The sequence below is a fragment of the Mustela nigripes genome, chromosome 3 (genome assembly GCF_022355385.1).
Source record: "Mustela nigripes isolate SB6536 chromosome 3, MUSNIG.SB6536, whole genome shotgun sequence".
Taxonomy (NCBI): Eukaryota; Metazoa; Chordata; class Mammalia; order Carnivora; family Mustelidae; genus Mustela; species Mustela nigripes.
In genome coordinates, this window is record NC_081559.1 from 142584949 (window position 1) to 142601603 (window position 16655).

The following is a 16655-nucleotide window of genomic DNA, read 5'->3' on the forward strand; positions in this document are numbered from 1 at the left end:
ATGTATGTATATATATACACATATATATATGCATAAGCATAAGATCCATTTAAAGTGCAAGGTAGACAACACATTTTAATGAAACAGTATGGAAAGCATATTGATATGGTTGTATGATTCCACATTGTTAAAAAAAAAAATCCACGATCATCTGAAAAGGCTATTAAAACTCTCCTCACATTTCCAACTAAAAAAAAAAAACTGTGTAAGTCCAGATTTTCCTCATATACTTCAACTAAAACAACATATTGAGACAGATTGAATGCAGAAGCAGATACGAGAAACCAGATGTCCTTTATAAAGCCAGACATTTACAGAAGTAAGCCAGAGAATTGCAAAATGTAAAACAATGCTATTCTTGTCACTATTTTTTTTCTTTGGAAAACATATTTCATTTCATTAAAAATATATTATTTATGGAAACATGTAATGGGTTTATTATTTATATTTTAAGTAGATTAATAAATATTTAAAAATTTTTCAGTTTTAATTTCTCATATGATAAATATTAGCAGCTCTAACTACAGAAACAAAAACTCACTAGTGTTTTCAATAATTTTTAAGAATGTAATGGATATTTGAGACCAAAATGCTCCAGAAATACTAATGTAGATCAAGCCCTAAGCACATAGTAAACTACTCAGAAGCTTTTAACACACTTCACAAGATCTCATAAAGTAACAATTGAGAAGTTATATAATTGCATTTGTAATATGGGACAGGAAGAATTTTCCTTCTCTTTTAAACTAAAAGAAACCATACCATTCATACTAGAGAGAAGACTTCAGTGCCTGCTGATGGCATTCTCTCCATTCTTTCTTCCAAGTCTGTGAGTCTCATTTCATGTGTCCCCATTTACAGGAGTAAAATTAGCATGTTATCTAGTCACCATTTGGCTCATGACTCAATGTCACTATAAAAATCATTTTAGCAGCTTCATAGGCCCAACTTCTTTTAAGATACACATCTATGTGGAATGCTTCAATTTATTTGATATAGGAGACGTAAGTACATACTTTTCCTAGTCTCTTGCAATCTATCTAAATCTGTGAAAACTACAAGGGTAAAATCTTTTGGTTTAGTCTCTCAAATAATTTGTATATTATATTTTAAAAGGTAAAGAGCATAAACAAGGGAAAGACCAACATGAATCTCAGTTTAGAAATCCATTATACAAATGGAGAATTTTTAGAATACCAATATACTGTTTCTTTTGTTAAAGAGTGAGAAAGTGAGATTTTTTTTAAGAAGGGAGAAAAGAAAGAGCAAGTTTGTTCCTTAATCATGAATTTTGATTGGCTTTTTAGATATCAATATTTGGAGATTTATGCTTTAAAATTTAATATAACTTTAAATGGTATAGTAATTAAATAATAAAATGTGTTTCTTTCTCTCTAATCAGACTATGAATATCAGTATAATTTAGTTGTTTTCTATAACTGGATACAAAAAAAATACCGTTTTATTTTGCTGATATACAGTACTACCATTTTGCTTTATCTACAAAATTCTAATTATAGCAACATAAACAAGAAACTTTAATGGAGTCCACTTTTGGTAAATTTTGCAGGTTTTATTCTGATTATTTTTATAAGGCCAGAATTCATGCTAATTGCTATTCTATTAAATCTCTACCAGCTGCTTACATTAGATTTTTAACTTTTATCATTTTTTGTTATCTATTAGACATAATCATTTAGCAGTAGTGTCCCCAGAATATCTTAGCAAAATTATGAAGTCATTATACAGCAGTGTATTTGGTGTAAAAGATATTTCCGGTCTCTGGCAGTTGTTTCACTAAAGACCTAGGCCTAAATGTTTAACTGAAAGAAAAAATAACATAGCTGCCATACATGTAAAAATAACAGTTTTTCAGCACCTAATGAGAATTTGCTAAAAGAACTATAATCTTGGAAATAGAGGGGGGAAAAAGAGAGCTCAAAGCATCTATACATTTTGTTTAAAAATATAATTGTATTCTTCCTCATTCATGTATTTACATGTGTGCTATTTGTCAGGTATTTTTCTTTTTTACTGAAAAATAAGTCTATTGTCCAGAGGGAAAAATGTAATAAAAATGAAATACTACTTTTATGATTATTATTATAATAATTATAATGGACCATAATTGAATGCTCCAAACTCAGCACATCAATCTAGTAACTGTGTTTTATAAGTACTTAAAAAGAGAAGTTTATAGGGATAAGCTCTTTTCACAAATGCCATTAGTGTCTTTCAAGCCAATTGAAAACCATATATATACATTTTAAAGGAGAACACAATATACGTTTACATCTGTCAAAACCTTGTTTCTTATTCTGTGTCCTTGTTACTTAAGAGAACACTAAGTGAAAATTCAAGTTAAGTTGTTGGCTCCCCTGTTTAAAAGTAGAATTACTGCCAGGATCCTTTAACATTCCCAGAGACACAAATCATAACACAGCACACATTCTTTTAATTCACATCTTCTCATGGGAAATGTCACTACTTTTATCTCTCATTCTTGATATTTCAAATCTCCTTAAAACTATTAAAAGCACAGTAAAATCCCCATAGTCACATGTATTATTATGACAGTCTATGTAGAAAAATGATAATGGCAAAAAAAAGAACTTCTATTGCAAAATAACAATGTTTTTCTATGCAAAACTTACAGAACCTGGGTTAAGTCATAGTTCTGTGTGTTATTTAGCAGTCACTTAGTATCTCTGAGACTTATTTTCTTCATCTGAAAATAAGGATATTTTTGCCTACTCCATAGCATTGCTATCAGATGAGAAATGATAGCAGTTGTGCTTTAAAAAAAAAAAAAAAAAAAAAAAAAAGCCTGTGATTTAAAAAGCCATAAAGGGACTGAGAGTGAGAAACAGTAACAGTGATTGTAAGACAAACTCATTCCTGTAACTCCACCTTTCCTTAAACTTTTATGAGATAATATTAGGTTTATATGCATGTCCAATTCTAAATCGCCAAATAGCATAAAAATTAGATTTTCTAATTTCTAGAAAATTAGAAATTTTAAAATTTCTAATTAGAAATTAGAAATTATTTCTCATTTTTCTAATTCTTAATTGGTTAATGGTGGTAGAATAGATAATGAAAAACACTAAATTACTCCAAGGTCAAAACCTTTATTCATACTTGTAACTCCCTCGCAGACAGGCAACCTGGTAAAGTAGAAAAATGAAGTGAGACTTTGTAGACCTTCATTCCAGACAATTAACTTTCTGGATTTTTAGGATTTGGTAATTGAGTATAATCAGGGAAGAGGGAACTTCTCTGTGGCTACTGATGAAGGACGTCTATTTTTTCTTCATTGTTTAGTTTTATTCAACATACTTTTATTTTGCACTGACTGTATGCAAAGGACTCTATTAGGGATTGTATGTAACTAAAACATTGAAATGTAGTTCCTATCTTGTCAGAGCTTATGTTTAGTCTAGAAGGAGAGGTCACTATAATGCTAGTTAGAATTTAAGTGGCCTCTATGACAGACACAAATCAAGGCCCATATGGGATTGCCAGCTGAAAAGACAGGGAAAAGAAGACAAAGACAAGGTGGCATTTGGCTGAATTCTGAGGGCTAAATCCATTTCAACAAGCAAGTTTGTCAGAGGAAGGCATTCCAGGTAGAATCACAGACTTGAGCAGTAGTGCCGCAGAGCATCTCTGGAAAAATATTTTACATTATTCTGCAACATACCAGGTATGAGAGCTAGTGATTGAAGTTAAAGCAACAAAAGAGGGTTCTTTCCAGATTATGGAAAAACTCAGCAATAATCCTGGGAAGAGCTTTTCTGTGCTTTACAGGCAGTAAATATGAGGGACATCCAATACAAATCAACATACCTGGCAAGTGATTAGACATGGCTATCAAGTGAGAGAAATAGGCAAAAGTATGCTCCAACATAGTATATTAGTAAGGCCAGTTTATTCAGTGTTCTGTTGTCATTTTGTTTTGTTTTATTGAATTTGAAATGCTTAAGCAAAAGCAGGTGAAAATATCTATTTAGCAGGCAGTTGCCCTTGTGTGTGAAGGGCCTGGGGAAACAGTCTCAAGAGGAGATGCATACTTTTGCATTATCCATTGTGAGGAATTAGAAGCCGTGGATTAGATGAGCTTTTCAAGTTAGAAAGGAGAGAAAGAAAAAGGGTCAAGGACTGATCTTAAATTCCTATAAAATGTCCCCAGGAAGAGAAATCTGTGAAGAATACAAAAGTCAAATAGGATAGAACCAGGATAGTAAAGTGACAGTTGTTGTGTTTTGTTGTTGTTGTTGTTGTTGTTGTTACTGTTGTTGCTGTTATTGTTGTTGCTGTTTTTTATCAGCACCCACCATATGCTTAATATATTAGGCTTTTTGGATACATAATCCAAATGAATTCTCATAGCTACCTTAAGAGCTAAGTATATTTATCACAATTTATAGATGAAACAGTGAGTATAGAAATATTAGATATAGCATAACAACTAAATGGAAAGTCTAGATTTGAATACAGATAGCTATAATAATACCTATAACACTACCTGTAATATTCTTGCCTCTATAGCTTGCAATATGTGCTAGGAGAGATTTTCGAGGAGAATGTAACTGTAATGTCATGTATCGTAGAGAGACCAAACCAGGATGGGCACTTAAAAGAAATGTAATAATTAAGCAGTCACTTAATGTTAATACAAATCATTTTCGTGATCTCTAAGAAAGTAATCTCCATAAAACATACTACGTAAAAGCCAATGGAATACAGACTTTTTAAAGGGTTGTTCAAAGAAAGTGAGATAATAAAAGTAGCTGAACCTTTCTGAGAAATTTAATAAAGGAAAAAGATGGTTGTGTAAAGATGTATGAAAATTGAATAAAGAATATTTGGTTAAATGATTGGTTTTTTGTTGTTTTCTGGTTTTGCTTTTTTAGTAAGAGGACTTGAACATGCTTACAGGCTTACAGGAGAAATGCAGAGGAGAAAGAAGACTCAAATTATTGAGGAAAGCAAATAAGGGAAGGGGAGCAAGGAGCTACAGGAGGCAGCAGGAAATAGATCAATAGCATGCCTTAGAAAGAAAGAAGCTAGTTCATTTAGGAAAGAAAGAATAGTGTTTTACAGAGAAATGTGTTTGAGAGAGGAAGAAATTTAAGAGAATATGCAGCAGATGTCCTGTATCTTCTCAGAGAAGGAAGATGTAAAGTCATCTCTTAAGGCAGTGGTATCTGGTTGTGTGGCCTGGAAAGCATTTGGAATTCTTCCCACAGAGAAAAGCATAAGGAAGAGTCAAGGAGAGGTGAAAAAAAGAATTTCTGAACAACTCAGAGTGTATACTAATAATAGAGTCAAAAATTTCTAGTTGAGCCAATTGGCACAATTTTGTGACTTTTTCTGGTAACACTCAGCTACCCAGTTAATGAGATCAGAGAAAGTGCACGATGTTGTTTTCCTAGATTTAGGAAGATCAAGGTGACAGTAAGTCAAAGGGACTTCTTGATGCAAAAAAAAAAGTTACATGAAATTGGTTGGCAGTTGATCCAGACTGAACCTGGAGGAAGCTAAAAAAGGGTTAAAAGAACTAAAAACATAACCAGTGCGAAGAACAGTCATTAAGAAGAAGAGATAGGTGGTTATGGCCACGAAAGGAATCTCCAAATTCAGAATTTTAGAAATGAGGTAGTTTTAAGTGATGATTGTTTTTACATCTTCACTTTAAGTAGCATTACTCATCATGCCTTTCAGCTGTCCCCTTACTTATTAGAAAATGGAAGTCTAGGAGGTTCAAGTGATTTTCCAAAAGTCACCCTATGACTAAACCCAGGATCTTCTGAAGAGCATTTTGAAGTTTTAAATAAAATAATAGCCATTACCATATTCCCTTAAAAATAATGGTAAATGAATGAAAACCAATGTTATCGATAATATAGTCACAGTAAGCATATAATATAGATATATTTTCTATTTCAAAAGTGTATTATGGTATTACCCCCTCATTCCTTTTCATCTTCCTCTTAAAGAAGAGAAAATATAAAAGTTTCCTCTAGATTGAATTAATAGCTCCCTCATCAGTATGCATTAGGGGAAATCAGCCTAAAAGAATGTGCTACTGACAGCCATCCTAAATTGCAGTGTAAATCAAGTTATCAAGTTATTTCAGAGTGCAAATGTGCATGCCCATGATGATGTATGGGTTCCACCATTTTTGCTTCCCCCATATTTCTTATATTTTGAAAATATACCTTCTCTTGATTATTGATCTGCTTTTAATCTTTTTTTTTTTAGATTTTTATTTATTTATTTGACAGAGAGAGATTACAAGTAGGCAGAGAGAGAGAGGAGGAAGCAGGCTCCCTGCTGAGCAGAGAGCCCTATGCGGGACTCGATCCCAGGACCCTGAGATCATGACCCGAGCCGAAGGCAGCGGCTTAACCCACTGAGCCACCCAGGCGCCCCTGATCTGTTTTTAATCTTAAAGTACAATAAAATGTGATTGGAATATTTAGGAATAGGAGGAAATTATTTTAAAGTTCTGTTCAAATAAATTAATGCAACAATAAATGTATTTTTTTCTTATCTTGCTATACATCCTTCTTTTGACTTTTAGGGAAGGGCATAAATTTAAATATAGAAAAAAACGAAGATTTGTATTTGGTGTTTTTTTTAATACATATATCCTATTTTACCTTGAAAATATTTTTTTGGAAGATTCATTTTCATGGGCTCCTTTTTTGGAGGGGAAGCAGAGAGGGAGGGAGAAAGAAAATCTAAAGCATACTCCATGCCCAGCATGGACCCCAATGGAGGACATGATCTCACAACCCGGACATCATAACCTGAGCTGAAATCAAGAGTCTGACTTAACCAACTGTGCCACACAGGTACCCATCATTGAGTCTTTTTAAAACTTGAATATTTTATTTCAAAGATTCAGTCAAGAAAGATTGTTATTCCCTCAAGCAATCACTTAATAAAGGGGACCACAGGGAACCATCACCCTGGATTCAAAGTAGCTCTTTGGTCACTGACATTGCTTAGAATTGCTGGGGGGTGCCTGGGTGGCTCGGTTGGTTAAACATCTGCCTTTGGCTCAGGTTATAATCTCAGGGTCCTGGGATCGGCCCCTGTGTCAGAGTCCAGGGTCAGCGGGGGTGTGCTTCTCCCCCTCCCTCTCCCTCGGCCCCAAACACCTGCTTGCATACTCTCTCAAATAAATAAATAAAATAAAATAAGAATTGCTGGTATATGGTGATAATAAAAAGCAAACTAAATTTTGGTAAACTTCATTATTGTTCTTAGACTCTGCAGACAAAGTACTTGCATTCAGCTTATCTCTAGGATGGACCACTCCATTCCACCCTCAACCTTGGTATGCTACCAATCTCAAGTTCTCTCTGCAATTGAAGACTGACTAAAATGGTATTAGAGAAGGAGAATTTTATGATCTAAACTAGGTGCCCACAAGTTACGGTATTCAGGCCAAATCTGGTCCTATTACTATTTTTCCAAACACCGTTTATTACATTTATTTAACATATTTTACTTGGACTATTTTTGCACTACAGCCACAAAATTGAGTAGTTGGATTAGAGACCATATACCCCTCAAAGCCTAATTTATTTACTATCAGGCCTTTACAGAAAAAATTCCCTGACCTTGGATCAAGGATTAAAGTATTACTTGCTTTGTAGACATGTAAGCAAGACAATCATTTCACATGCATATTGTAGGCCAGTAATTTAACAAATGTCTTTGTGAAATGTTATCATTGACCAACATTATATTTACCTATAAGTTTTTCTTTGTTTTGTAGTCCCTGCTATGTGGATATTTGTTAGCAATGACTGATGTGGAAACTACATATGCAGATTTCATTGCTTCAGGAAGAACAGGTAGAAGAAATGCAATACATGATATCCTGGTTTCCTCTGCAAGTGGCAACAGCAATGAATTAGCCTTGAAATTAGCAGGTCTTGATATCAACAAGACAGGTGAGTTGTTTGACACACATCTTCTTCCAAGGTGGGATTATTTGTAGCATTTCACCGAAGAGGATTAAAACATGAAAAACCACCTTTGAAAGTAATCTAATAGCGTTACAAACAGTCTAAGGCAAGAAAAAAGTCAGTGACTAATCTCTTAATCACTCCTACTCCATGTTCAGTGACTTTTCTGTATAGGGTTTCCCACTCAAATGCAGAATTCTTAATCTTCTATTACTAATGCAATCAATAAAGCACATGGGTTTTAAAAAAATTCTAATCTATAAAAGCTCTGAAATTTCTACATAGAATATTTAACAAAGTAGGAACTCCCACCTTCAGTAACATTGGCCATTTCAAAGGAAAAGTTCTCTGGGACCAATTTTATTGAAAATGGAAGTAAAATTGTTTGTTACATCAAGGTCTTCAGTAAAAAGGTCACTCAGTTTTCTTTTCATGATAGAATGGGTTTGTGGAAAATTTGTCTTATTACCTGACTTTGCACTCTTCTTACCCAAGTACCAATGAAAAAAGTAAAACAAGACTGTAATATCAAAGTACTTTTGAGTATTTAAAAGAATGCCATTGCTTTTGCAGGATTTAAAAGTGGATGTATTTTCCTAACAAATCTTGTAAAAAAAAATAAATAACCTTTAAAAGTAAAAAAAGGAGTTCACGATTAAGGAACCACAGTGTTAGATACATGAAAAGCACTTATCAGTTTCTGGCTCATGGTAACCACTCAGTACTAATTTGCTATTAGAATTTTTATGGCAAAGCTTTCCAGTTATTGGAAAACTGAGTCAGAGTATATGTTAATGAAACAGTTTAACAATGTTACCCTAACATACCTAGGGACAGTACTTTATTCAGTGGTTAAAGGTCAGCAAGTCACATATTGGTCTTTTCAAATTCAAACTGAAAATAAACCTTTAACATTGACACCTTGGAATATACAGACTTATGTATATTTTAGATTTTGTTGTTTCCCTACTATTTATTACCAGAAGTTACTTATCAAAGTAACTCTCAGAAGGGGTTAAGGAAATTATTGCAATGTGGTGGGATGAGGCAAGTAAAATTTTTTCTGTGGTCTTTGAGAGTTTGCTAATTTTCTTTTATAAGATTTATATATATATATATTTTTTTTTTTAAAGATTTTATTTATTTATTTGACAGAGATCACAAGTAGGCAGAGAAGCAGGCAGAGAAAGAGCGGGAAGCAGGCTCCCTGTGGAGCAGAGAGCCCGATGTGGGGCTCGATCTCAGGACTCTGGGATCATGACCCGAGCCGAAGGCAGAGACTTTAACCCACTGAGCCACCCTGTCACCCCAAGATTTATATTTTTCTTTATATATTAATATTCTATTTAATCTGCATTAATTTTAGACACCCCTAATATTATTAACAGAGCAGTTCCATTTCTTCTTTTTTTGTCTTCCCTGAAATTGAGACTCATCAGCATCAAGACCTGTCTTATACAAGAGAATATATTAAATTATTATATAACAATGGAAGAAATTGATTTTTATTAATAAATATAATAAAATTATTTTATATTTTATATTAATGGTATTATTAAACAATTTAGAATAATTAAAATATCTTTATGCTATCAAATGTCTTTTTATCTAAACATTTCTAGATTTTAATTGCAATTCTCCAGGCTCCTAGAAATTTTTGTTTGTCTTCTAATCCTAAAGTCCAGGGCCAGGCAAAATATAAATAGTAAGAACTTTTTTATTATTCTAAGTACAAAGAACTAAAAATAATAACTGCAATACTGACAAATATATAAATGACAAATGAAATATCAATAGCTGAGTTGTGGGAGAGACTTCCTCTGTAACTCATGAATGTTTCAACTTCTTTTTAGTTTATACTCCACAATATTGCTGTCCCATGTTTACCTTAATTTGTTAACAAGCATGTATTTAGCAACGGCTTTGCAATTGCAGCTTTATGCTAAGGGCTGAGAAGTGTTCCGAGACACCTAGAAAGCCCCAAAACTCATGAGAGTCAAAGTCCTCATCTTGTATTTATGCAGTCAGTTTCATCCTTAAATATTCTACTGTCTTGTACCTGCCCTAATTTGACTTCATTCTTTTGATTACCAAAAGCTGTTCCTGTTCTTCAAATTTTTGTTGAATGCGAATCTACACATCTCAGATTCAGGCCATCTATACATCTACACATCTTGGGAGGCTGTTTATTGCTGTGAAAGTAGTTTATGAACTGTATATATATATATATATATATATATATATATATATATATACACACACATATGTATATATATGTACACACACACACACACACATATATACATATATATATGCCTGGTCATACCCAGAGAACTCCTTTAGAAACAGAAAATATATGTATTGGGGTACCTGGGTGGCTCAGTGGGTTAACCCTCTGCCTTCAGCTCAGGTCATGATCTCAGGGTCGGCTCTCTGCTGGGCAGGGAGCCTGCTTCCCCCTCTCTCTGCCTGCCTTCTGCCTACTTGTGATCTCTCTCTGTCAAATGAGTAAATAAAATCTTAAAAAAAAAAAAAGAAAATATATGTATTTATGTAGAACTGCTTTTAATTTCCCTAAAGTATGGTGTCTGGTGAAATGTTTTGTGTATACTTGTTAAGAGCAAAGGAGAAATTGCCTTTCAACATTTCCATTCAAAGAATGGAACAGCCCACTCACCTCTGTTCATTTGAATTATGGTAACAAACACTCAACAAACATTGATATAGTTTACATATTGAACACCCAAAAATATTTTGCTAAAACTCTAAAAAATCAGATGGGTTATCAACAAGTACTATAAATAATGTAAAATGCAATTTTTAATTATTTCTTAAAATAAGAAAGAAGTGAAAAGGTAAACGCTTCCCACTTTCGATTTCTGTCTAAAATCACTTCTGATTTCTGCAACCCGTAAAACTAGAAGTGTCATGATCTGGCTTTGAGATTTCCTAGCATAAATCATCACTGACCATTGTAAAAATTGTTATTCTTTTGTTTTGTGCCATGCTGTCCCAAGTTCATAGAACCAGAATTAGCCAACCTTAAAAAACACTAATTGAGGAACTGATTACCAATCAAATATACCTGTCTCTATGAGAATTTCAGACTTTTTGAGTATTTCTGAAATTTCTAATATGATATATTAAGAGTCAGTAAATATAGGCAATAGTTTTTCTTTTGCCTTTATCCTTTTTTTAATTGTCTCTTACAGAAGGTGAAGAAGATGCACAACGAAATTCCACAGAACAAAGTGGGGAAGCCCAGGGGGAAGCAGCAAAATCTGAAAGCTAACATCCCACTTTGATAACTTCAGCAACACCTGACAATGTCTCAAATCTCCAGGCCTGGCTGGAATGCATTTGTTTCCAAGAATGAAAGAGGGGGGAAAAAAGTAGCTGTGCTGCATTATAGGAATCTGCTCATTATCATGTCAAAAATGGGGGCAGAGGCTGTGGCTGCAGACAGACTTTTCTCTACCTCTGTCATTAGCAATGGTTGAAATCATGTGGCTTGTGTTTGGATATCACTTTGTATGGATCCTTTCACTTGACCATATGATAAAATGCTTGTAGAGAGTAGCACTGACCTAGATGATGATTCTTCCTGCAGCATCTGGCCCCTCAAAATGTCAGAGGATTTAATTGTGTCTAATTGCAAAGGGTTGGTTGAACCCCAGAGTTTAAATATCTCTGGTCCAAGTATTCACCCAGTAAAAGAACCATCCAGAAAGCACTGTTTTTAGCATTATGTATCTGTGTGTTCCTGCTGTGTTATTTACACTGTTTTGTATTGTACAGTATACACGCTCAGCACTGCCCCCTTCTTTGATTGCTCATGAGAAACAAAAATAATGTATGTTACTGTGAATTTTTATACCACTCATTTTTAAAAGGGCTGCCTTTTTCCTTCTCCACAGTGTGGTGGTGTACACAGGATAGATCATACTTTTTTTTAACTTAATCTTTCCCCTTGATCCACTGTTGATGAATTAAATCTAACCAATTCATCAAGACTTTTTTTGCTTTATTATAGAGGCATTTGAAAATATCCGCTAATGTGAATTTTACTTGAATTCAGTCTGTTTGATGTCTGTATAGACCAGAATCCAATATGCATATTTTGTTTTATTTTCAATTGGAGAACTTTTCCCAACTAATATATTTTTAAAAATTTTTAATTATGAGAATTTTAGAGAATCAGGATGGTGGGAAAGATAAGATAATTATTAAGAACAGGAAACTTTTTGTTCTAATGGAATCAAATTACTCAATGCTGTATGCTACTATTTAAATTGAGAGGACAACTTATCAGCATGGAGCTATAACAGATGGAAAAAATTATCTTGCAATCATGTGGACACCAATCACAAAAGTAAAGCCCTTGCATTGTGTTTTTCATGTCTTTTTTCAGCCCTATCAGATACAAATGTTATTATGCACTTTTTAATGTTTGTAAACTTTTACTAATAATTAGTGTGAATTGCATTCTGATACAATAATAATTATCATTAGAAGCTAACAAAATCCTCATTAATACTGTTGATAGCCTCTGCTGTGTTTTGACATCATGGTTCTTATATGGGAAGTTTCTGTGAGCTGTGTAATCCCATTGGTCAGTATTATAAAATCATTTATCAGTAGTAATAAATAAGGAACCGATAATATGCCCATGGCTCATGGATTACTGGACAAATAACAGATAACAGGAAGACCCTTTACAATAAAGAGCCCACTTAAATTATCCTTGAGGTCTTAGATACAGTCCCATTTGTGGTAGGTTAAACAGCATTTCCACAGATAATCTCCATAGATGTATCAGGAACTAAGCCCTCCTCCATAGCTGCCTATAGGATGAAAGGTCAGTCTACCCTCATCTCTCCTTACAGTACTTCCCAAATGAGTAGGATAAGGGCATGGGTATCATTTGGTCCTCATCATGTATTACTAGAAAAAATGTTATAGGGTGAGTCTCTTAGAAAATAGAAGAGTAAATATTAGAGTACTTCATTCTAACCAGTTGGGGTCCAAAATGCCCAGTTAAAATTCAAATAATTCCACCTATTAATAGGCTCACAAGTGGGAAGAAAGGTTCCTGAGACATTTTTAGACAATCTCTGGTAGTTCATTTAAAATATCCAACCCATAAAATCACTTTTTCAATATCCTCATTTACTATCTGCATAGCTTTCTTGTGAATCTAGGTAAAGTTCTCTCCATCCTTAAAGTTGTGGAATTCCAAATTGATTACATGTGATTTTGTAAAGTTTAGGACTAATGCTGAGTGTATGTGGAGACTTTATATTCCTATGTGATATACTATTATTAATGCATGTGGTGTCATGCTTGTCTTTGAATATATAATAGTGATAAGTTGCAAAGTCATATGGAGCTTTTGAATTATTTTGACCTCTTACTGCTACTTTGTCTGCTATATTAAAACCCAGAGAGAGTCCCAAGCTAGAAGATAAAAATCTACTTTCCAAAATATCCATATCCTACAAATGTTGCTCAGCAAAAGTTCACAGTGTCTTCCAAATTGTATTGTAATCTCTTACTTGCAAATCAATAATATACATGGAATTGAATTTTTAAGGAGAAAATGAAAAGGTAGAAAACCAAGACATTAGGTTTGAGAATATGTATTGAATGCCCTCTAACCAACTAACATTATGCTAATCACTTTCCAGCACATTTTCTCCAATTTAATTGTTTCTCAGAGAGTTTAATTAAAGAGGTAGTGTTATCCCATTTCACAGATTAAGAAATTAAGGCTCAATAAGTTATAACTTTCCCATGTTTAAAAAGCTAATAAGTGATGAAATTAAGATTTGAACCTATCTTTGTCGGTTTCCAAGGAGCTTTCTACTGCACAGGCCATAAAATTAAAGCCAATTATAGAGCATCTTTATTTGTAAGGGAACATTTAGAGATGAACTGGTTCATCCTCCATATATTATAGAGGGAAGCAGAGTCTCAGAAGGGGGAATTGTCTTTCTCAAGGTTACTTAGATGCGTAAAAACACAGATGTGGCCAGATCATAGAAAGTGTATTTCAAAAAAAAAAGAACGAAAGAACTTCAATTAGAGTTTATTTTTTGTGTGTGTGTTATACTTCAGAATACCTTTCTGGCATATAGTCTATAAATTTAGCATGGTTCAGATTTTTTTTTTTTATGTTCCATGCTACTTGTTTTGTTTAATTAACTAAAAGTATGAAAATTTCAGTTTTACTCATTTGTAGTAAGCATGAATTGTCAAATTTACCTTTATCAATTGTAAACATCCTATGCCAACATACTGTTCTCATAATTTATAGAAATGTTTTTCCAATATATAACAAGCAGTCTTCAGGTTTTAGGTGATGTCCCAAGAACTGCTCACTGTAAATGCCCTAAACTTGCAGTAAAAGTGCACCATTTAATAAGATGAATGATATTGCTCTTTCTCTTCAGAGAAGCAATAATGGGTAAACAAATGTCACTGCCAGGTAGCTTAGCTTCTGAGTAAAGCTTGTTATAATAGGAAGACAATGTGTAGTTATCAGGTAAAAACAGGAAGCCATCTATAATTTATGATGTCTTAATAGGCCCCAAATTGTTCTTTAATCAAAGAGTGGCAGTCTCTGAAGTCATTTGTGAGCTTGTATGACTTTTGTATTTAGTAATGTTGCATGCTCACATAATTGATATTAAAAGTAATACATTTTTTCTGAAATGTGCACAGTCTATTAAGAGTATTTATTGAACATACACTATGTATTTGGTGCTTGAGAAAGTGCTTCGAGTGAGAAGGAGAAATTCAAGCCTCAGCCATCCTGTGATGGACATACAGGACATTCTGGCCTCACATTTTCTGGCCCTTTACTCCAAAAATTTTTACCTCCATTCCACTCTGCTAGCCCACTTCCTGGACTTCATCATCTACCAGAGTCAAATCTTAAATTGTAAGCACCACTGTCTTCCTGTGGTTCTTACTTGCTCATCTGCAGGGCATTGATTTTCAATCAGAAGAAAGACCAGTGTTTATCAGAATCCCCTGAAAATTTTACAACAATCCTTCCTCCACCTATATACATTCTGTTTCTCTCTCGTGCGCATGCGTGCTCCAACACACACACGCACACTCTTACACCTTGAAAACACTCCCTATGTAACTTTGGCATCTTTTTCCTAACCCACCCTCACCCTCACAACCTGAGAACCACTGATTAAGAAAAATTCAGTTTCCAGATGCACCAGCTCTGTTTATGCCACTAAAAAGGTTTAAAATGAGTCAGTAACAAAAATGGAGTGCTCACAGACACCCCTGCTTTTACCCTATTAAGAATAACATCTTGGGGTAGAAAAAGCAGAGGGTTTAACTTCTTTTATTTTGCTGTTGCTCTCTCTTCAATCACATAAAGGGAGGGAAAGACCAAGCAGAATCCAAGGTGGGACCAGGAGAAAGTAAGCATCAAATAACATCCTCAGTTCAGACAAGGTTTTAAGCAGACAGGGTAAAAGACGGTGCAGATCTTTAGGTTCATGTTATTTAGGTCACAAGGATAAAATACTACACAGGGATTTGGCACAAAATGCTAGCCACGCAAAACAAGTTCTTACTGTCTTTGGTGTTTCTTCTCTTTGTATACTTGTTGCCTCTATCTAGGCCAGAATGTGGGGATTTGGGATCCTGGCCATCTCTCACTATAAAGTCAAAATTAAAACGTTCTGACTATAACTGGTTAACTTTCTAGTTTGTACCACATCTACTTTCTGATTATATCAAGATGAATTTTTCCATAGCAGCTCTCCTCCCACTCTGAAATCCACTGTTAACCTCCTCAGTGCTCCTGATTATCTTAGTTTCTTGTCTTTCTGTCATCTCTGCCCAATCAGAACCCATCAAACCATCTGCTTTCACTTTACTTGCCTTCAGAATGACTAAAAAGTTTCTAATAATGTTTATTCATTGTTTCTAACTGCATTTTAGACATGAGTGCTATGAAGCTCTCTTTTTTCATCCTATTCCTGGGGATAGAGGAAGTTTCCCCACTACTGTCTAAAATGTAGATTTTCATCTGACTTTTTTTGTTTTGTTTTGTTTAGATTTTATTTATTTATTTGAGTGAGAGAGAGAGTGACAGCACATGAGCAGGGGAGAGGGTCAGAGGGAGAGGTAGAAACAGGCGCCTGAAGCAGGGCTCCAACCAGGACCCTGGGATATGACCTGAACCAAAGGCAGACACTTAACTAACTGAGCTACCCCAGTCTCCCAAGTCATCTGACATTTTTAAACCATTTTCTTTCAGGAGGTCTGTTAATTATCCTTTTCTTCTTCACTGACTTCACCCTTTTCTTTCTTTCTTTTTTTTTTTTTAAAGATTTTATTTATTTATTTGGCAGAGAGAAATCACAAGTAGATGGAGAGGCAGAGAGAGAGAGAGAGGGAAGCAGGCTCCCCACCGAGCAGAGAGCCCGACGCGGGACTCGATCCCAGGACCCTGAGATCATGACCTGAGCCGAAGGCAGCGGCTTAACCCACTGAGCCACCCAGGCGCCCTGACTTCACCCTTTTCTACAAATGAGCTCAAGTCCTTAGTTTCGCTCTTAACTTCACTACTTGTATTTCTCAGAATAGTAATCTTTGGGGCGCCTGGGTGGCTCAGTGGGTTAAAGCCTCTGCCTT

The 16655-nt window shown here is 34.5% G+C and overlaps 1 protein-coding gene and 1 long non-coding RNA gene across 2 annotated transcripts in view; one reads left to right on the forward strand and one right to left on the reverse strand.

The window, feature by feature from the left end:
- Positions 1-14706, forward strand: part of PKIA (cAMP-dependent protein kinase inhibitor alpha) — a 92444-nt gene extending 77738 nt beyond the window's left edge. The window contains exons 3-4 of the mRNA XM_059394757.1: positions 7796-7973; positions 11201-14706. Of these exons, the coding sequence (XP_059250740.1) occupies positions 7823-7973; positions 11201-11280 (231 nt within the window). The 5' untranslated portion in view covers positions 7796-7822 and the 3' untranslated portion in view covers positions 11281-14706. The remainder of the gene's footprint in view (positions 1-7795; positions 7974-11200) is intronic.
- LOC132014102 (uncharacterized) overlaps positions 1-16655 on the reverse strand; it is a 108169-nt gene that overhangs the window by 44360 nt on the left and 47154 nt on the right. The window lies entirely within an intron of this gene.